A 14,892-nucleotide genomic window follows, 5' to 3' on the forward strand; every position below is an offset into this window, starting at 1 on the left:
CCTCATCACGCAAAAGATCAAAGAATCCAAACTACCTTCATTTATGTCAATTTATATCTATCTTTTTAACAGCAGCAGGATTTAAAGTAATTCTTGTGTGATGATTTTTTTAGACTTTTTTTTTCAATTTCTCGTCACTAAGACCTGCACTATATTTTCTGTCTTTGTGAATGCATTTTTATGGCATCAGAATGAATTACATAAAAAATTGAAAAGCTTTCGCGATTATATTTTCTTAGACATATTAATTAATTTGCCTAATGTACATAAAGGATGGTTTGATAACTAAAAGCTTTAATTTTCATTCATAAAGAAGGACTTAAAGAAAGAATATAACACCTTTCTCAAGCCCCAATTACCACAGATTTCCGTTTGGTTTATGCTGTATTTTTATATTCCAACTTATTCTAAATGAGATTCATAGGAAATTTCACAAGTGAATTTTAGCATGGATTTTGACTGAACCTGCCTGTTATGCCATTGTAGGAAATTACAGGCCAACGTTTAAATGAATGTGCCCATTAATTTGTACATATCTCATCCTGTGGCTACTAGATCTGTAAACCTTGGGATTTTGATTCAGGATTTACCCACCACTGAGCAATCAACACTAAAAAGAGCCCTTTTCAAACCTTGAAGCTCTCCAGAAATCAAATTAATAAATAAGATATATAAATAGAAAGTGTGTAACCAGAGCCAACTCAACTGGATTGTCCATGGTTGTAGTTTGGACATTCCTGAATTGAAGAATCAAATCTCAGTTGCTTACTTTATATACTTACAAGGGTGTCTTGCTTTAGGAGTGCTGCACTGTCAGAGGGGCAGTACTGAGGGAGTGCTGCACTGTCGGAGGGGCAGTACTGAGGGAGTGCTGCACTGTCGGAGGGGCAGTACTGAGGGAGTGCTGCACTGTCGGAGGGGCAGTACTGAGGGAGCGCTGCACTTTCAAAGGGGCAGTACTGAGGGAGCGCTGCACTGTTGGAAGGGCAGTACTGAGGGAGTGCTGCACTGTCGGAGGGGCAGTACTGAGGGAGTGCTGCACTGTCGGAGGGGCAGTACTGAGGGAGTGCTGCACTGTCGGAGGGGCAGTACTGAGGGAGCGCTGCACTTTCAAAGGGGCAGTACTGAGGGAGCGCTGCACTGTTGGAAGGGCAGTACTGAGGGAGTGCTGCACTGTCGGAGGGGCTGTCCTTCAGATGAGACGTTAAACTGAGGCCGCCCAATTTGATATCTCCGGTGGATGTAATAGATCCCACGGCCACTATTAGAAGAAGAGCAAGGGAGTTCTCCCTGGTGTCCTGGGCCAATATTTATCCCTCAACCAACATTATTAAAAAACAGATAATCTGATAATTTATCTTATTGCTGTTTGTGGGAGCTTGTTGTGTGCAAATTGGCTGCCGCGTCTCCTACATTACAACAGTGACTACACTTCAAAACTTCTTCATTAGTTGCCAAGCGCTTCGAGACATCCTGAGGTTATGAAAAGCATTGGATAAATGGGAGTCTTTCTGTATAAATAGGAGTGTTTTTAAGATTATTGCAAATTAATGAAAAAATGTTACTTCACAGTAAGAAAAGGTCAGATTGTTCTGGCACCATACCAGTTTCAACTAGCCTCAGGGCCCGAACATATTTATAAAACACTCTACCTCCATCAAACACCGCGACAAAAATCCCTGATGAAATTAAAACTTACCATAATAACCTTTTCTGGGTCCAGGGTGTGATGGTACAAGTTCAGGCAGCCCAGTCGGACCTTCCTGGCATAAATCACCAGAATATCCTGGACAACATCTCCATTCTAACTCTGTAACAGTCTTGTATCCAATTTTATATTTAGGTTTGAAAAAAGACCGATACCTGTGTTAAAAAAATGATTATTTTTCGATCAATATAGTTATTTACAGTCTGAAAGTTAAGCAAAATTGTTAAAAGAAGCCATGTACTTTTGAATATGGCAGTAGTTTATAATGGTGTGGCACATGCACAAAAGTAACTCGGTTCTGATTACTTAATTCCGTCATTTATTGTTTACTTTGATTTTTTAACAGTACGAAGCTTTGCTGGCTGAGGCAAGGCTGTAGATATGTAAGATGTCACAGTACTTTTCTTTTCCTTTCTGGAACCTGGGCTTGATAGAGTCAAGGTTAAGAAGGTTTCTTTTTCTGAGTGTACTTAAGGCTGAGATAGATTAATATTTGGGCTCTAGGGGAATCAAGGGATAGAGAGATCGGGCAGGAAAGCGGAGTTGAGGTCGAAGATCTGCCATGATCTTATTGAATGCAAGCTTGAGGAGCCAAATAGTCTATTCCTGCTCCTCATTCCTATGTTATGAGAGTTTGGAGCCATGTGGTCTCAATGGGATATATAAAAGCTATTCCTGGGTTCAAACTGGCAGGTTCTTTAATTCAGTCAGCCCACTATCCTCAATACCATAGTACCATACAGATAGAGAGAGCTATTTATTAGTCCTGAATTGTCCTTTTTGCTACTCTTTAAGCTGCTGCCTTGTTGTTTTCCATGTTTTCTTTTTGCAGTTTTCAAAATTAACTGCCTGGATACATATTGTAACAAAGCACTTTGTTGCTGACGTGCAGAAGGGAATGATTGGTTGATGCCCTTTCACTTGCAAGAGTATCTTGGGCCTGAGTGTCCTTAATCGACTTTGAACATCACTCCGTATTTTCAAATATTGTTATTAAATCTAAATGAAATGACACCTGGGAAGTAGATTTCAGCATTGGATCGAAGTTCAAAGTCATACAGGTTACTTAGCTGTCTACAAATTGATTCTGACAGCTGAAAATAGCCATTTAAATCAAGCAATATGTTTTTCATTAAAATTAAGCATATACCGTGCTAGTAACAGAACACACCAAATGGAACAGATGAGAGCCAGGTTATGTTACAACACGGGACCTGCACCTGACTTTCCATGTTGCTTCTGATTGAGTACCTTCTTTTTAATATTTATTCAAAATCAAAATTGACTGTTTTAACCTTCAAAATACAGTGTGCAGTCTAGTATTTATGTAACGTATATTTGCACGTCGAAATATTGTTCTTAATACAATAGATCTGTGCCACTCTTTTGTTAATCATTTCAACTTCGGTCATAGAAAACAAAGATATTTTGAGTTATTTTTCCAGCAGTTAGAGATTAAGCAGTAAGTGATTCTGTTGAAGCGACACATTTATAAATTGTACTATAGGACTTTTTAATAATGGTATATTTTATGTTAGTGAGACCTTGCATTGAATAACAGTGGTTGAATCTGGAGGTGTTTTGAAGCTAAGATGGGAGCTTGCTTTGCGCAAATTGGCTGCCATGTTTCCCGCATTACAACAGTGACTTAATTGGCTGTAAAGCACTTTGACATGTCCAGTGGTCGTGAAAGGCGCTATATAAATGTAAGTCTTTCTTTCTTGAGGTAGTCTAGCCTTTTGGACATATATATGATTTTCACATTGTTAAATATACTACCTGTATCTCACTCTCAGGGAGTTTTACAATCCAATCAAATCTCACATTTTCATTTCAACTCAGTTTTAAGTGAAACCACAGTAAGAAAGCATTCGCATTTATATAGTGCCTTTCACACCCTCATGATGCCAAAATGCACTTTACAACCAATGAATTACTTTTGAAGTTCAATCACCGTTATTGTATGTGAAAATACAGCAGCCAATTTGCGCAAATTGTCAGTAAATCAGTGACCTGTTAACCAGATTTTGGTAGTGTTGGATGCGGGAGTAATGACCTGAAAAGAACTCTCTGATTTTCTTCATATAGTGTCCTGGGACCTTTTATATCCATCTGAACTGGCAGACAGGACTTGCCTTTAATTCAGCACGGCCTTGAAGGGACAGCCTAACTAGTAGCTGGTGTCTGGAATAGCTAATGTTTTTTTATTGCCTCCAATAATTCTTCAAAGTCAATCAGCCCATTGGTACATCTCTGTGGTAAAATCTTTGGGACGGTTTGTGGAAATGAAATAAGTAGTTACTTTGGATGCTCTTGTGTTGATGCTGAGCTTCAAGGTGACACAATTTCTTGGAAAGGTTACCAACAGTCTAATGCTGTGGTCACTGTTCTGCTCAGATGATTATTTTTAAAGACAGAATGGAGTCCCAATGCAATCTTGTTGCTATGATAATCCAAACATTCCAAGTCAGCCAGTAGTTTAAATAAAACAGGCAATAAAATCAGAAATGCTGCGTTGCAAATAGATATCTCTTCACAATGATCTGTTTATGCTTAACTGACGTAGGGCTGAATTATAATCATTTCCCTGTGGCTGGTTATCAGTCAGAGAAGCCTGCTTCTGATGACCTATTGTTTTCTTTAAGTTTGTATATTCTCTCTCTGCTAGCTCCATGCCGACTTTAGGCCAGAAGGCTGTTGACTGACCTGCTCCCAGTGCTGTGCCAATAAAGAAATGTCCAAAAGTGACCAGAAGATGACTTGTCACCGGATTTTCCCTTCTCTCGTTCAAATTCTGCTCTCTACTCAACAACAACAAATTGTATTTATATAGCGCCTTTAACATAGTAAAATGTCCCAAGGTGCTTCACAGGAGTGTTATAAGACAAAACAAATAAATTTGACACCGAGCCACATAAGAAGAAATTAGGGCAGCTGACTAAAAGCTTGGTCAAAGAGGTAGGTTTTAAGGTGCGCCTTAAAAGGAAGAAAGAGAGGTAGAGAGACGGAGAAGTTTAGGGAGTTCCAGAGCTTAGGGCCCAGGCAGCAGAAGGCTCGGCCACCAATGGTTGAGCAGTTATAATCTGGGATGTTCAAGAGGGCAGAATTAGATGAGCGCAGAGCGCAGCTTTACTCAAGATGTAAAAATATTCCATTCCTTATTTAATCAGATTTAAAGATATTTAACTTCAGATAATATTTCATTTTGACAGCAAAGAGTGATCCAAGAACCACACAGTTTGTGTAGTTACACCATTGACACTTCTCTCTGCTGCCAGTTACTGCGTTTACTGGAATCCGGGCTGAATAGTGGTGGTCCACAGAATAACTGCACCAAACACACATTATCAATAATCAACTTTTGCCCCTAAAAATAAAAAACTGCAAAAATAAAATGTATTAAAATGTAAATATAAGGAACAAAGTTTTTACCCCCATGAGCAGGCTACCCTGGCTGATACTAAGACATGGAAAAACGATTATAAGCTACTATAACTTTGATTGATACGATCGCCATGGTAGATGCTATTCTTCGGTATGAATAGAAATATGAAATTACTCCTATCAGGACATGTTACTGCATTGTTGATGGCATCTGACATGACTAATTCTTTGTTTTCATTATAGTTTAAGTCAGAAAGGCCTTTGAACTAGAAAACACATTGTACAAATTTCTACTGCAGCAGATGTAACATCTGCAGCACAATTTTCACTGGTAGCTAACCTGCTTTTGAACAGCAGCTGCCCTTCATTCTTTGGGGTTCCTGGTAGCATCTGCACTGAGTTTTTGGAAGAAGTTATTCTAGTAACAGAACCTGGCCAAAACGATGACCTAATATGAAACAACTTCCCAAGCACACATTTGTTTCTAATGCGGTGAATTTAATTCAGCAGTTGCTCTGATACCTGGCAGATCTTCAATTGCTTTGCTCCTGGTGCCAGTGTAAGGTCTCCAGCATAAGCACTATTGCTGACTTTCAACTGGAAATTGTGCCTTTGACAGATTGGAAGGACACCAATATGATGGCAAGGTCGCCATACTGGTATCCTTTATCATTTATAGACAGGCATGTGAAGATAAAAGCTCCCTCTTGTATCAAACCATCAAATCATGGAATCTTGCAGCACTGAAGGAGGACATTCGGCCCATCATGTCTGTGCCAGCTCTTTGAAAGTCATCCAATAATCCCAATCACCTCCCTTCCTTTCCCCCGAGCCCTGCAATTTTTTCTTTTTCCAGAATGTAGCCAATTCCCTTTTGAATATTACTATTAAATCTGCTTCCACCACCCTTTCAGGCAATGCATTCCAGAACATAACATAAAAGTTGCACGAAAAAATTCTCATCATCACCCCTCTGATTCTTTTGCCAACTATCTTGAATCTGTGTCCTCTGGTTACAGACCCACCCACCAATCGGGATAGTTTCTCCTTATTTACTCGAATGAAAACCTGCCACAATTTTGAACATTGTTTTTTAAAATTTTCTCTATGAGGAAAACAATCCCAGCTTCTCTAGTCTCTCTGCCATGTATTCAATTAAACAACACCATTAGATAACTCCACTTTAACTCAACGAAAAGAATGCTTTGACTATAGTGGATTTTAAATGATTCTGTGCCAAGTTGTGCCATTTACCCTTTCAAGTTCGGTCTTGAGTGGAGTATTTGTTAAATTCAATCTGTAAGATGCTACCAATTGAATTTAATGAAATTTAAACAGGGTCATTGTGGTACTAAATCAGATTAATGCCATGAAAGATGTCATAGAATCATAGAAGTTTACAGCACAGAAGGAGGCCAGTTCGGCCCATCGTGTCCGCGCTGGCCAACAAGAGGCTATCCAGCCTAATCTCACTTTCCAGCTCTAGGTCCGTAGCCCTGCAGGTTATAGCACTTTAGGTGCACATCCAAATACTTTTTAAATGTGATGAGGGTTTCTGCCTCTACCACCCTTTCAAGCAGTGAGTTCCAGACCCCCACCACCCTCTGCGTGAAGAAACCCCTCTGCTAAGGGAAATAGGCCCTTTCTATCCATTATAGCTAGGCCCCTCATAATTTTATACACCTCAATGAGGTCTCCTCTCAGCCTCCTCTGTTCCAAGGAAAACAAACACAGCCTATCTAATCAGTCCTCATAGCTAAGATGCTCCACTCCTGGCAACATCCTTGCAAATCTCCTCTGTACTCTCCAGTGCAATCACGTCCTTTCTGTAATGCGGTGACCAGAACTACATGCAGTACTCCAGCTGTGCCTAACCAGTGTATTAGACAGTTCAAGCATAACCCACCTGCACTTATATTCTATGCCTCAGCTAATAAAGGCAAGCATTCCGTATGCCTTTTAACCGCCTTATCCAACTGGCCTGCTACCTTCAGGGATCTGTGGACATGCACTCCCAGGTCCCTTTGTTCCTCTACACTTCTCAATGTCTTACCATTTAATGTGTATTCCCTTTCCTTGTTAGCCCTCCCCAAATGCACCTCACACTTCTCTGGATGAAATTCCATTTACCACTGTTCTGCCCACCTGACCAGTTGATTGATATCTTCCTGCAGTTCACAGCTTTCTTCTTCATTATCAACCACACAGCCAATTTTAGTGTCATCTGCAAACTTCTTAATCATATTCCTTATATTCAAGTATAGATCATTGATGTATACCACAAAAAGCAAGGGACCTAGTACCGAGCCCTGCGGAACCTAGTACTGAGCCCTGCTGAACCCCACTGGAAACATTCTTCCAGTCACAAAAACACCCATCAATCAGTACCCTTTGCTTCCTGCCTCTGAGCCAATTTTGGATCCAACTTGCCACTTTGCCCTAGATCCCATGGGCTTTTACTTTCGTGACCAGTCTGCCATGTGGGAACTTATCGAAAGCTTTGCTAAATTCCATATACACTACATCATACACACTGCCCTCATCGACCCTCCTGGTTACCTCCTCGAAAAATTCAAATCAAGTTAGTCAGACACAACCTTCCCTTAACAAATCCGTGCTGACTGTCCCTGATTAATCTGTGTCTTTCTAAATGTAGATTTATCCTGTCCTTCAGGATTTTCCCCAATAATTTTCCCACAACTGAGATTAGGCTGACTGGCCTGTAATTACTCGGTCTGTCCCTTTCTCCCTTCTTAAACAAAGGTACCACATTAGCAGTCCTCCAGTCCTCTTGCAACACACCTGAAGCTAGAGACGATTGGAGGATTGGATGGTCAAAGCCTCTGCTATTTCCTCTTTTGCTTCGCTTAACAGCCTGGGATACATTTCATCCGGGCCTGGGGACATATCCACTTTCAAAACTGCTAAACCCCTTAATACCTTCTCTCTCACTATGTTTATTTCATCTAATATTACACACTACTCCTCAATAGCAGTGTCTGCATCGCCCCTCTCTTTTGTGAAAACAGACAGAAAGTATTCATTAAGAACCATACCCACATTTGCCTCCACACACAGATTACCCTCATGGTCTTTAATAGGCCCTACCCCTTCTTTTGTTATCCTCTGTCAAAGGTATTTTCCAATGAAAAATATCTGGCATCTTTTGAGTGTGGGTGCTGGACATGAGGACGTGTGATGGTCCTTTCCTTGCCACTAGAGGGCACAACAGCGCCACTGTTCAGAAAGTTCCTCTCGGTTTACTCAATTATAACTGACCCGAAGCAGTGCAGTTTCTCGGTTCATAAGCTTATTTCAGTTTATTTTTGCCAGTTTAGGGCAACTATCTCAAATATTTACATCAACGTCCGTAAAAATTTCAGCTATTTAAAATAGTGCAATGTATTAATTTCCACAGAATGCGAAAACACTGAATAATATTAAGCCAGGAACATTCAACCATCACGTTTTAATCAGCTCAACCCATTCGGCGCAATCTCCCATTGAACGCTGCACAAAAGCATTCATTTTAAGCTTGTGCTCTTTTGTGCACGTGAAGCGATCCTAGGTTTATTTTTAAACCATGGAAATCACTTGTGAAGTTGAATTTAAAGGCGGCGTGCACTTTAAAAAGTCAGCCAATATGCAATGGTTCCCCTCCACTGCACACCTAAATGAATTGACCTGAATTGAAACATGTCCCTGATTTTCCTGATGGGTGGATGGATGGAGGGTCCCGTCAAAATAAATTTGCATGGTACGTTCTACTGTGACAGGGTCTTAAAAAGTCTATTGTGTTCAGACCAGCACTGGACTGGAAACAAATATACAGAAAGCCCAGCTGTAATTGCAAATTAGCAGCCTATTTCCTGTCGGGCTCCTCCTGTGTAACTGAATGCGGTGTGGGTGCAGCGTTTGAGGTCCTGGGACTTACATAACCACTCGCGGACACTTCAGTTGGCCCCAAGCACACTGGTGATACTCGGCTTTTACATAGGTGTCTGTCCCGTCCTGCATCGTGCAAGTGATATTCTTTTTCACAATATAGGCGCAATAGTTCCTTTAAAAGAAAAAAATATATACAAATCATAAGTACTTTATTTTTGCACTGGACCATTTTTACAAGAGAACACTGCATTTAACTGGGTGCCAGTTAACTTTGTACCTTGCAGAAATTAAATTCCCATTAACAAACAGAATATATAACAGTGACCAACTGAGGGGTTGTCACAAGCAAACCCAGTAAACTTATTTCTCCAAATGTCGACCCTTAAAATGTTTTTTTTTAAATCGAGAACTATTTTTTTACTGGAGATAGGAATTGAAAAGCTTTGCCAGTTTTCAGAAAAGCTGGGGAAAAAATCCTAAGCACATTTGTCTTAACTCTCGTATGTTTTCGTCGCGTTTAGGTTTTTTTTGTTGCAAAGAACACGTCCATTTGAAGCTACAGGAACATATGTGGAGGCTTAAAATTTGCAGAGGGGTTTGGAATAATAAACTGAGCAGAATAAAAAGCAACTCACTTGTGGCGTCCGGTGACCCGACCTGCTCCTTTCAGACTGGGGCTGGTTCCTGAGGTGAAGAGGTTGTAGCGGTAAGAGGGGTAAAAATTGCCCTTGGCATCGATGAGCGTGAGGATGGTGAGCACCAGGAGAGCAGACAGGAGCACAGGGGCAGAGCCCGCGGAGCTCTCCAGCATGGTGACTGCTTTCGGTGTTGCTCTGCCTGATCTCCAAACCCCCTCTCCTTGCCTGGCACACAAGGTGCAAGAAAGTGACCGTCCAGTTCACCAAAAAAAAAACACCCTGGAGAGGAGGGGTGGGGAACGGCGGAGGGGGGGGGGGGGGGAAGAGGGTGAAGGGGAGGGAAACGAAATCAAGTGTCTTCTCCCCCCCTGGTGAGAGGCGAGACGCCGGGATCAGAGAGCTGAGATGTGGGAGGCTGGTGGTCAAGAGGCGATTGATGAGTCCATTGGCTCCGGCTCCGGCTCTATATGTCACCGCCGATCGACCTCTATCTCCACCTCCACCTCCGGCACCAGCCGACTCCGGCAAGTGGGCGTCTCGCTGATATTAGCATAGCGCCAGCCCCCTCCCCGCTCCAACCGGCAGCGCTGCCAATGAGGGAGCAGCCAGCCACCCTCTCCCTTCTCCCTCTCTCTCTCCCTCCTCCTCCCACCTTCCACAGACACCAGACCCTCGCCCAGCAGCTCGCACTACCGTTCGGGCACAAGCCAATCTTTTGATCTGTAATGATCACAGGTTCATTTCCAGCGCGGCTCCCGAGTGTTCAGATCAGGGGGAAAACGCCTTCTCTTGCACCATGCGTCCAGTTGCGCCGCCCTCTTCGCAAACCCTGCGACTCTCCGGGGCAAAGGACCTTGTCATTTCCCGGGCGATTATTAAAGAGAGAGAAACCGCAGGCAAACGTGTTTGCAGAAATATTCAGCAAAACAGTGCAATTTGTTTTCGCAAGAAATAAACAGCCTGCTCACCACCCCCCCACCCCCCTCGCTCAAGATGTTTGTGAAGATGTTATTCCGAGATGGGTTTTTTTCATGCAAGGACCTCGGGTGGTGAAAGATGTGTGTGTGTGGTGTGTGTGTGTGTGTTATATTGAAGGGTTTCTAATGACCTTGGATGCAGATTTTCTGGCGAGAGAAAAAGATAGAAAGTGATTTTCTTCCACGCGGGTTTTGATGTCACGCCAGTACTCGTGGATTGTAAAAAAAAAATCAATAAATTAATGACTTGTCATTCAAAGTGTCGAGAGTGCAGCGGTTGGGGGTGAGTGTGCAGCCCCAGAGGGCGGACAGGTCAGGGAATGTGCCCAGTCACAGCGCCACTGAGCAGCAAGGACAACCACTGCACAGCGCTGACCAATTCCTCACTCCCCACCCCAACTTCAGTTCTGGTGCGGATAGGGACCTCAAACGTGTGGCACTAGGGAGTTGATGGACGATAAAATGATTGGGGCTTTTACGTGGAAGCGAAGGGAGCTTGAATTTCCCTCCACATTAAAGCCCCAGGCTGTAGTTAGAAAAGGAATAATGTGAATCAAAAACATTGGGGCTGTTGCAATACACAAATTGTTCGAACGCTGTGAGATGTTCCTCTGGTTGTCCCAATTAAAATCTGCAACCTGCTCTCGGACATTCACTGCCTTCATTCCTGGCTACAATTCACTTGGAACAAGTTTGGATTTGTTTATGTTTTATCCTCTAAAATGGGGAGAGGCTGCAATAAATCAACACGAGCTGAAGGAACTCTGCCAATCTGTCTGGTAATTGCTTGCCTTCTCTAGCAAAATAGGCACAGCACTCGCTGCCTTTGCCCAGCCGTTAGACGGGGAAACGTTTCATACCCAGCTCTGTCTATTTTTGGATTTTGTGCAATTTTGGTGAAACTTGAGTATTGCGCTCGGTGATTGCATGATTAATGAATGGAAGTCAAATTTTATAAGTTGCAGACGTTGGGTGGGTAGAAAGGCATCTCTGAACATTAAACCAGGAAATCTGCCATGTGAGTATAAATCAAACCCCACCGCTTCATCTTCACGTTGTCAGGTCAGCTCAGCTGTACCTACATTAAAGTGGCCCTCTGCCTATTACTGACCCCTGCAATCTCAATACAAAACAACGCAAATCAATTTTTACTTTCTGTATTAAAAGAGTTGATTAACCCAGGGGCTGGAATCAGTATAAAACTCACCTCAGGCTGTACTTGCAAACTTTTTGTATACATAGAGCACCATGATCTGAAAAAAAACCTATGCAGTGCCATGTATAATGCAAGTTCTGTTTAGTAATGTATGTTGCAAAGAAATGTAACTGTACCCTCACCCATTCCGTGTACCGTATAGTGCCACTAGTAAAGTAATTTGATGCCTGTATTACAATGTATCCTGGATTGTACTGAAATGTACCTCTAAATGTAAAGCAAGCAAATGAATTGAACGGAACTGCTGTTAGCATCCAAATGTATTTCATCGAATTGCTGACCACATCCAAATGTACTGAACTGTCTTCCAATGTATTGTGCAAATTTTTTATATGAATAAAGTATATTTTGAAATAAAAAAAAAAAATTGCAAGCAGGCATTGATTTGTCCAACAGGTGGAGTTTATTCTCCAAAATTGGGAAGTGAGCGTCACTAGCAAGGCCTACATTTATTTTCCATCCCTTGAGAAGGTGAGCTGCCATCTTGAACCGCCGCAGTCCGTGTGGTGAAAGTACTCCTACAGTGCTGTTATGTAGTGAGTTATTACTTTAGGTAGTCAGTTCCAGAAATTTGACCCAGTGCTGACAAAGGAACGGTGATATATACCCAAGTCAGGATGGTGTGTGACTTTGAGGGGAACTTGGAGGTGGTGGTGTTCCCATGTCCTTCTGGGTGGTAGAGGTTGTGGGGTTGGGAGGTGCTGTCGAAGAAGTGTTGAAATGAACCTTTATAGAAATCACTTTGGATAATGGATGTCCATGGGGAATAAGTACATTCACCCAGAATCTTTTTATTAAACAACTGATGTAACACCACACTTACAATTTGCATTCTCAATCTTGTGATGGTGCACGTGATCCACAACCTCGACCAAGCATCAAAGATATTGTTTCCCTGAAATTTCATAACAAAATGAAAATTAATGAAACAATCCTTGAGCTTCTAAGGAAGAGTGTTCAGGGTTATTTGGTAGATAGCACCTTACCCATAATGCTGGTGATGCAAACAAAGCACTTAAGTTTTGCTATTTGCATCCATAAAATTGATTAAAATATACCAACATGGCTGTTTGTGTCTATAACTATCAACGGTAATTCTCATTACTTGCACATCGTCACTTCATGATCAAACCTTGTCCTGTGCATGTAGCAATCACATGCCATATGCCAACTTTCCAAGAGGACGTTGTCACCTTGGTGTGACGCCTGGATTTTCCCTTGAAGTGGAAAGTGCAAACAAGCATCCACCGAACTGTCCCAAAAATAAAAAGGGCTTTAGGGCGGTGGAAATGTTCTGAAATGAAAAATGATCAATAACTCATGGGAGTCTCGTGTTTCATGGTTGGTGTTTAAGGCTGCGGTTAGACTGCAGCTACCGATCTTGCAGCTGGCAGCTGTGAATTTATACTGTCTGGCTGTGAATCTGACTCCCCTGGCCAAAAGAGAGCTCAGTGTTTGTGGTTCTACATAGACATGCAGAAATCTGCTCCGAGTTGGTACATGTAAACATTTTGAAAGTGAGAGGACATGAGATAATTTTCCTGACGGGGCCTTGCAGTGCCCCAATCTGTAGTCAGTTCAGGGCTTACCTCTTAATTTATGCTGTCACTCTGCACAATGAAGGTTCCAATATAACTGCACTCCAACAAAATTAATTGTGCTTTATTAGCACGGTGTTTTTTCCTCTCTAAAAATCAATGTCCAGAGTTGATTTATATTCAGAAGGTCAATGTGCATTCCTCTGAGAAAGTGCCAAACTCAGTTACTACAGATGTGCAATAAAGGTTCATCAAATTCTTTAGAACAGCCAGGTTTTACATAGCCCAAACCAGATGTCCAATTTGTGACTTACACTGATGTACATCAAGTTGACAGCAGCATAACTCCTGCAAGCACTGCGAGAATGTAAGAGCCAAAGAATACACTTCCCTAGGAAGTTGCAGTTTCTGCTGTACGTCATGGCTGAATGGTTGTACGAGCTGGTGTATGATTAAAGCTGCACGACTCCACTTTTTCAGTTTGTACTTCCACAAATATAAGGACAAGGAGCATTTGAAAATAACTGTGAAAATTATTGACCCAAGATTTGTGGTTGGAGGCTTCTGACGGGCGGATGCCTCCAACCTGCAAAAAAACTACGAATTTACCTGGTGGTCCTGGAGGTTCAGAGACTTGTGCTCCTGGGCAACTACGCAAAGGCCTGTGGAGAGGTCCACGTATCACTGGGTTGCAGGCGGTTCACAAACACCCCTGGGATCACGTGAGCTCACCCAAACAATCAAAGAAGGGAATCCCCATTCATACTTTTGGGGTTTCCGTTTGTACAGAACTCCCACAAGTATGAATGGGAATCACTTAAAAAATACATGAACACTTGAAATAAATGTTTAAAAAACATTACATATTTAAAATTAATTAAAATGCAATTTCATTAAATATTTTAAGCAAAAGTTAAATTTTTTAGGAAAATTATGGGGGAAAATTCCGGTCAGAGATTTCCTTCTTTTGAATGCCTCCGACCTGAAAAAAATCTACGAAAGTACCTGGTGGTCCCAGAGGAACGTAGGATCCCGGTCGGAGGCCTAGATTCGCTGTGCAGTGCATGGGAAGATGTCTTTCAGGTACGTATGTTCAAGCTGGAGTCATGTGGGCCTGGTCCACCAATCACTATGCAGTATTCTCATTGATAAAAATGGGAGCTGTGTTTGTACGGACTCCCATTACTATCAATGAGAAAAAACCCTAAAACACCGAAACACAGCATAATAAATAAAACACCTCACATATTTAAAATTAATTAAAATGAAATGTAATTAAATGTTTTAGGAAAAAAAATATTTTTTGGAATGTTTTTAATGTGTTTTAATAATGTTAAAATAAATTTACCTTAATGGACAAAGATTTAAATATAAAAATGAGTGTTTAAATTACATTTTTATATGTTTTAAAACTCTTATGCTGGTAAAAGTAAGCTATGCGCCTGCTTTTACCAGGCGTAAAAGTTTGAAGAACATTCGCTGGGCATGAGTTGGGCAAGTATCCCAATCTTTCCTGCGTGGATGTCCTTCTCCCGGGGACGCG

The 14,892-nt window shown here is 41.7% G+C and overlaps 1 protein-coding gene across 1 annotated transcript in view; it reads right to left on the minus strand.

The window, feature by feature from the left end:
* emilin3b (elastin microfibril interfacer 3b) overlaps nucleotides 1-9,811 on the minus strand; it is a 41,924-nt gene extending 32,113 nt beyond the window's left edge. Inside the window, exons 1-3 of the mRNA XM_070895085.1 lie at nucleotides 9,616-9,811; nucleotides 9,027-9,152; nucleotides 1,700-1,863 (exon numbers count right to left, since the gene is read on the minus strand). Coding sequence (XP_070751186.1) covers nucleotides 1,700-1,863; nucleotides 9,027-9,152; nucleotides 9,616-9,791 — 466 coding nt within the window. The 5' untranslated portion in view covers nucleotides 9,792-9,811. The remainder of the gene's footprint in view (nucleotides 1-1,699; nucleotides 1,864-9,026; nucleotides 9,153-9,615) is intronic.
* Between the last annotated feature and the right edge of the window lie 5,081 nt (nucleotides 9,812-14,892).

This window comes from Pristiophorus japonicus, chromosome 12, assembly GCF_044704955.1.
Source record: "Pristiophorus japonicus isolate sPriJap1 chromosome 12, sPriJap1.hap1, whole genome shotgun sequence".
Taxonomy (NCBI): Eukaryota; Metazoa; Chordata; class Chondrichthyes; family Pristiophoridae; genus Pristiophorus; species Pristiophorus japonicus.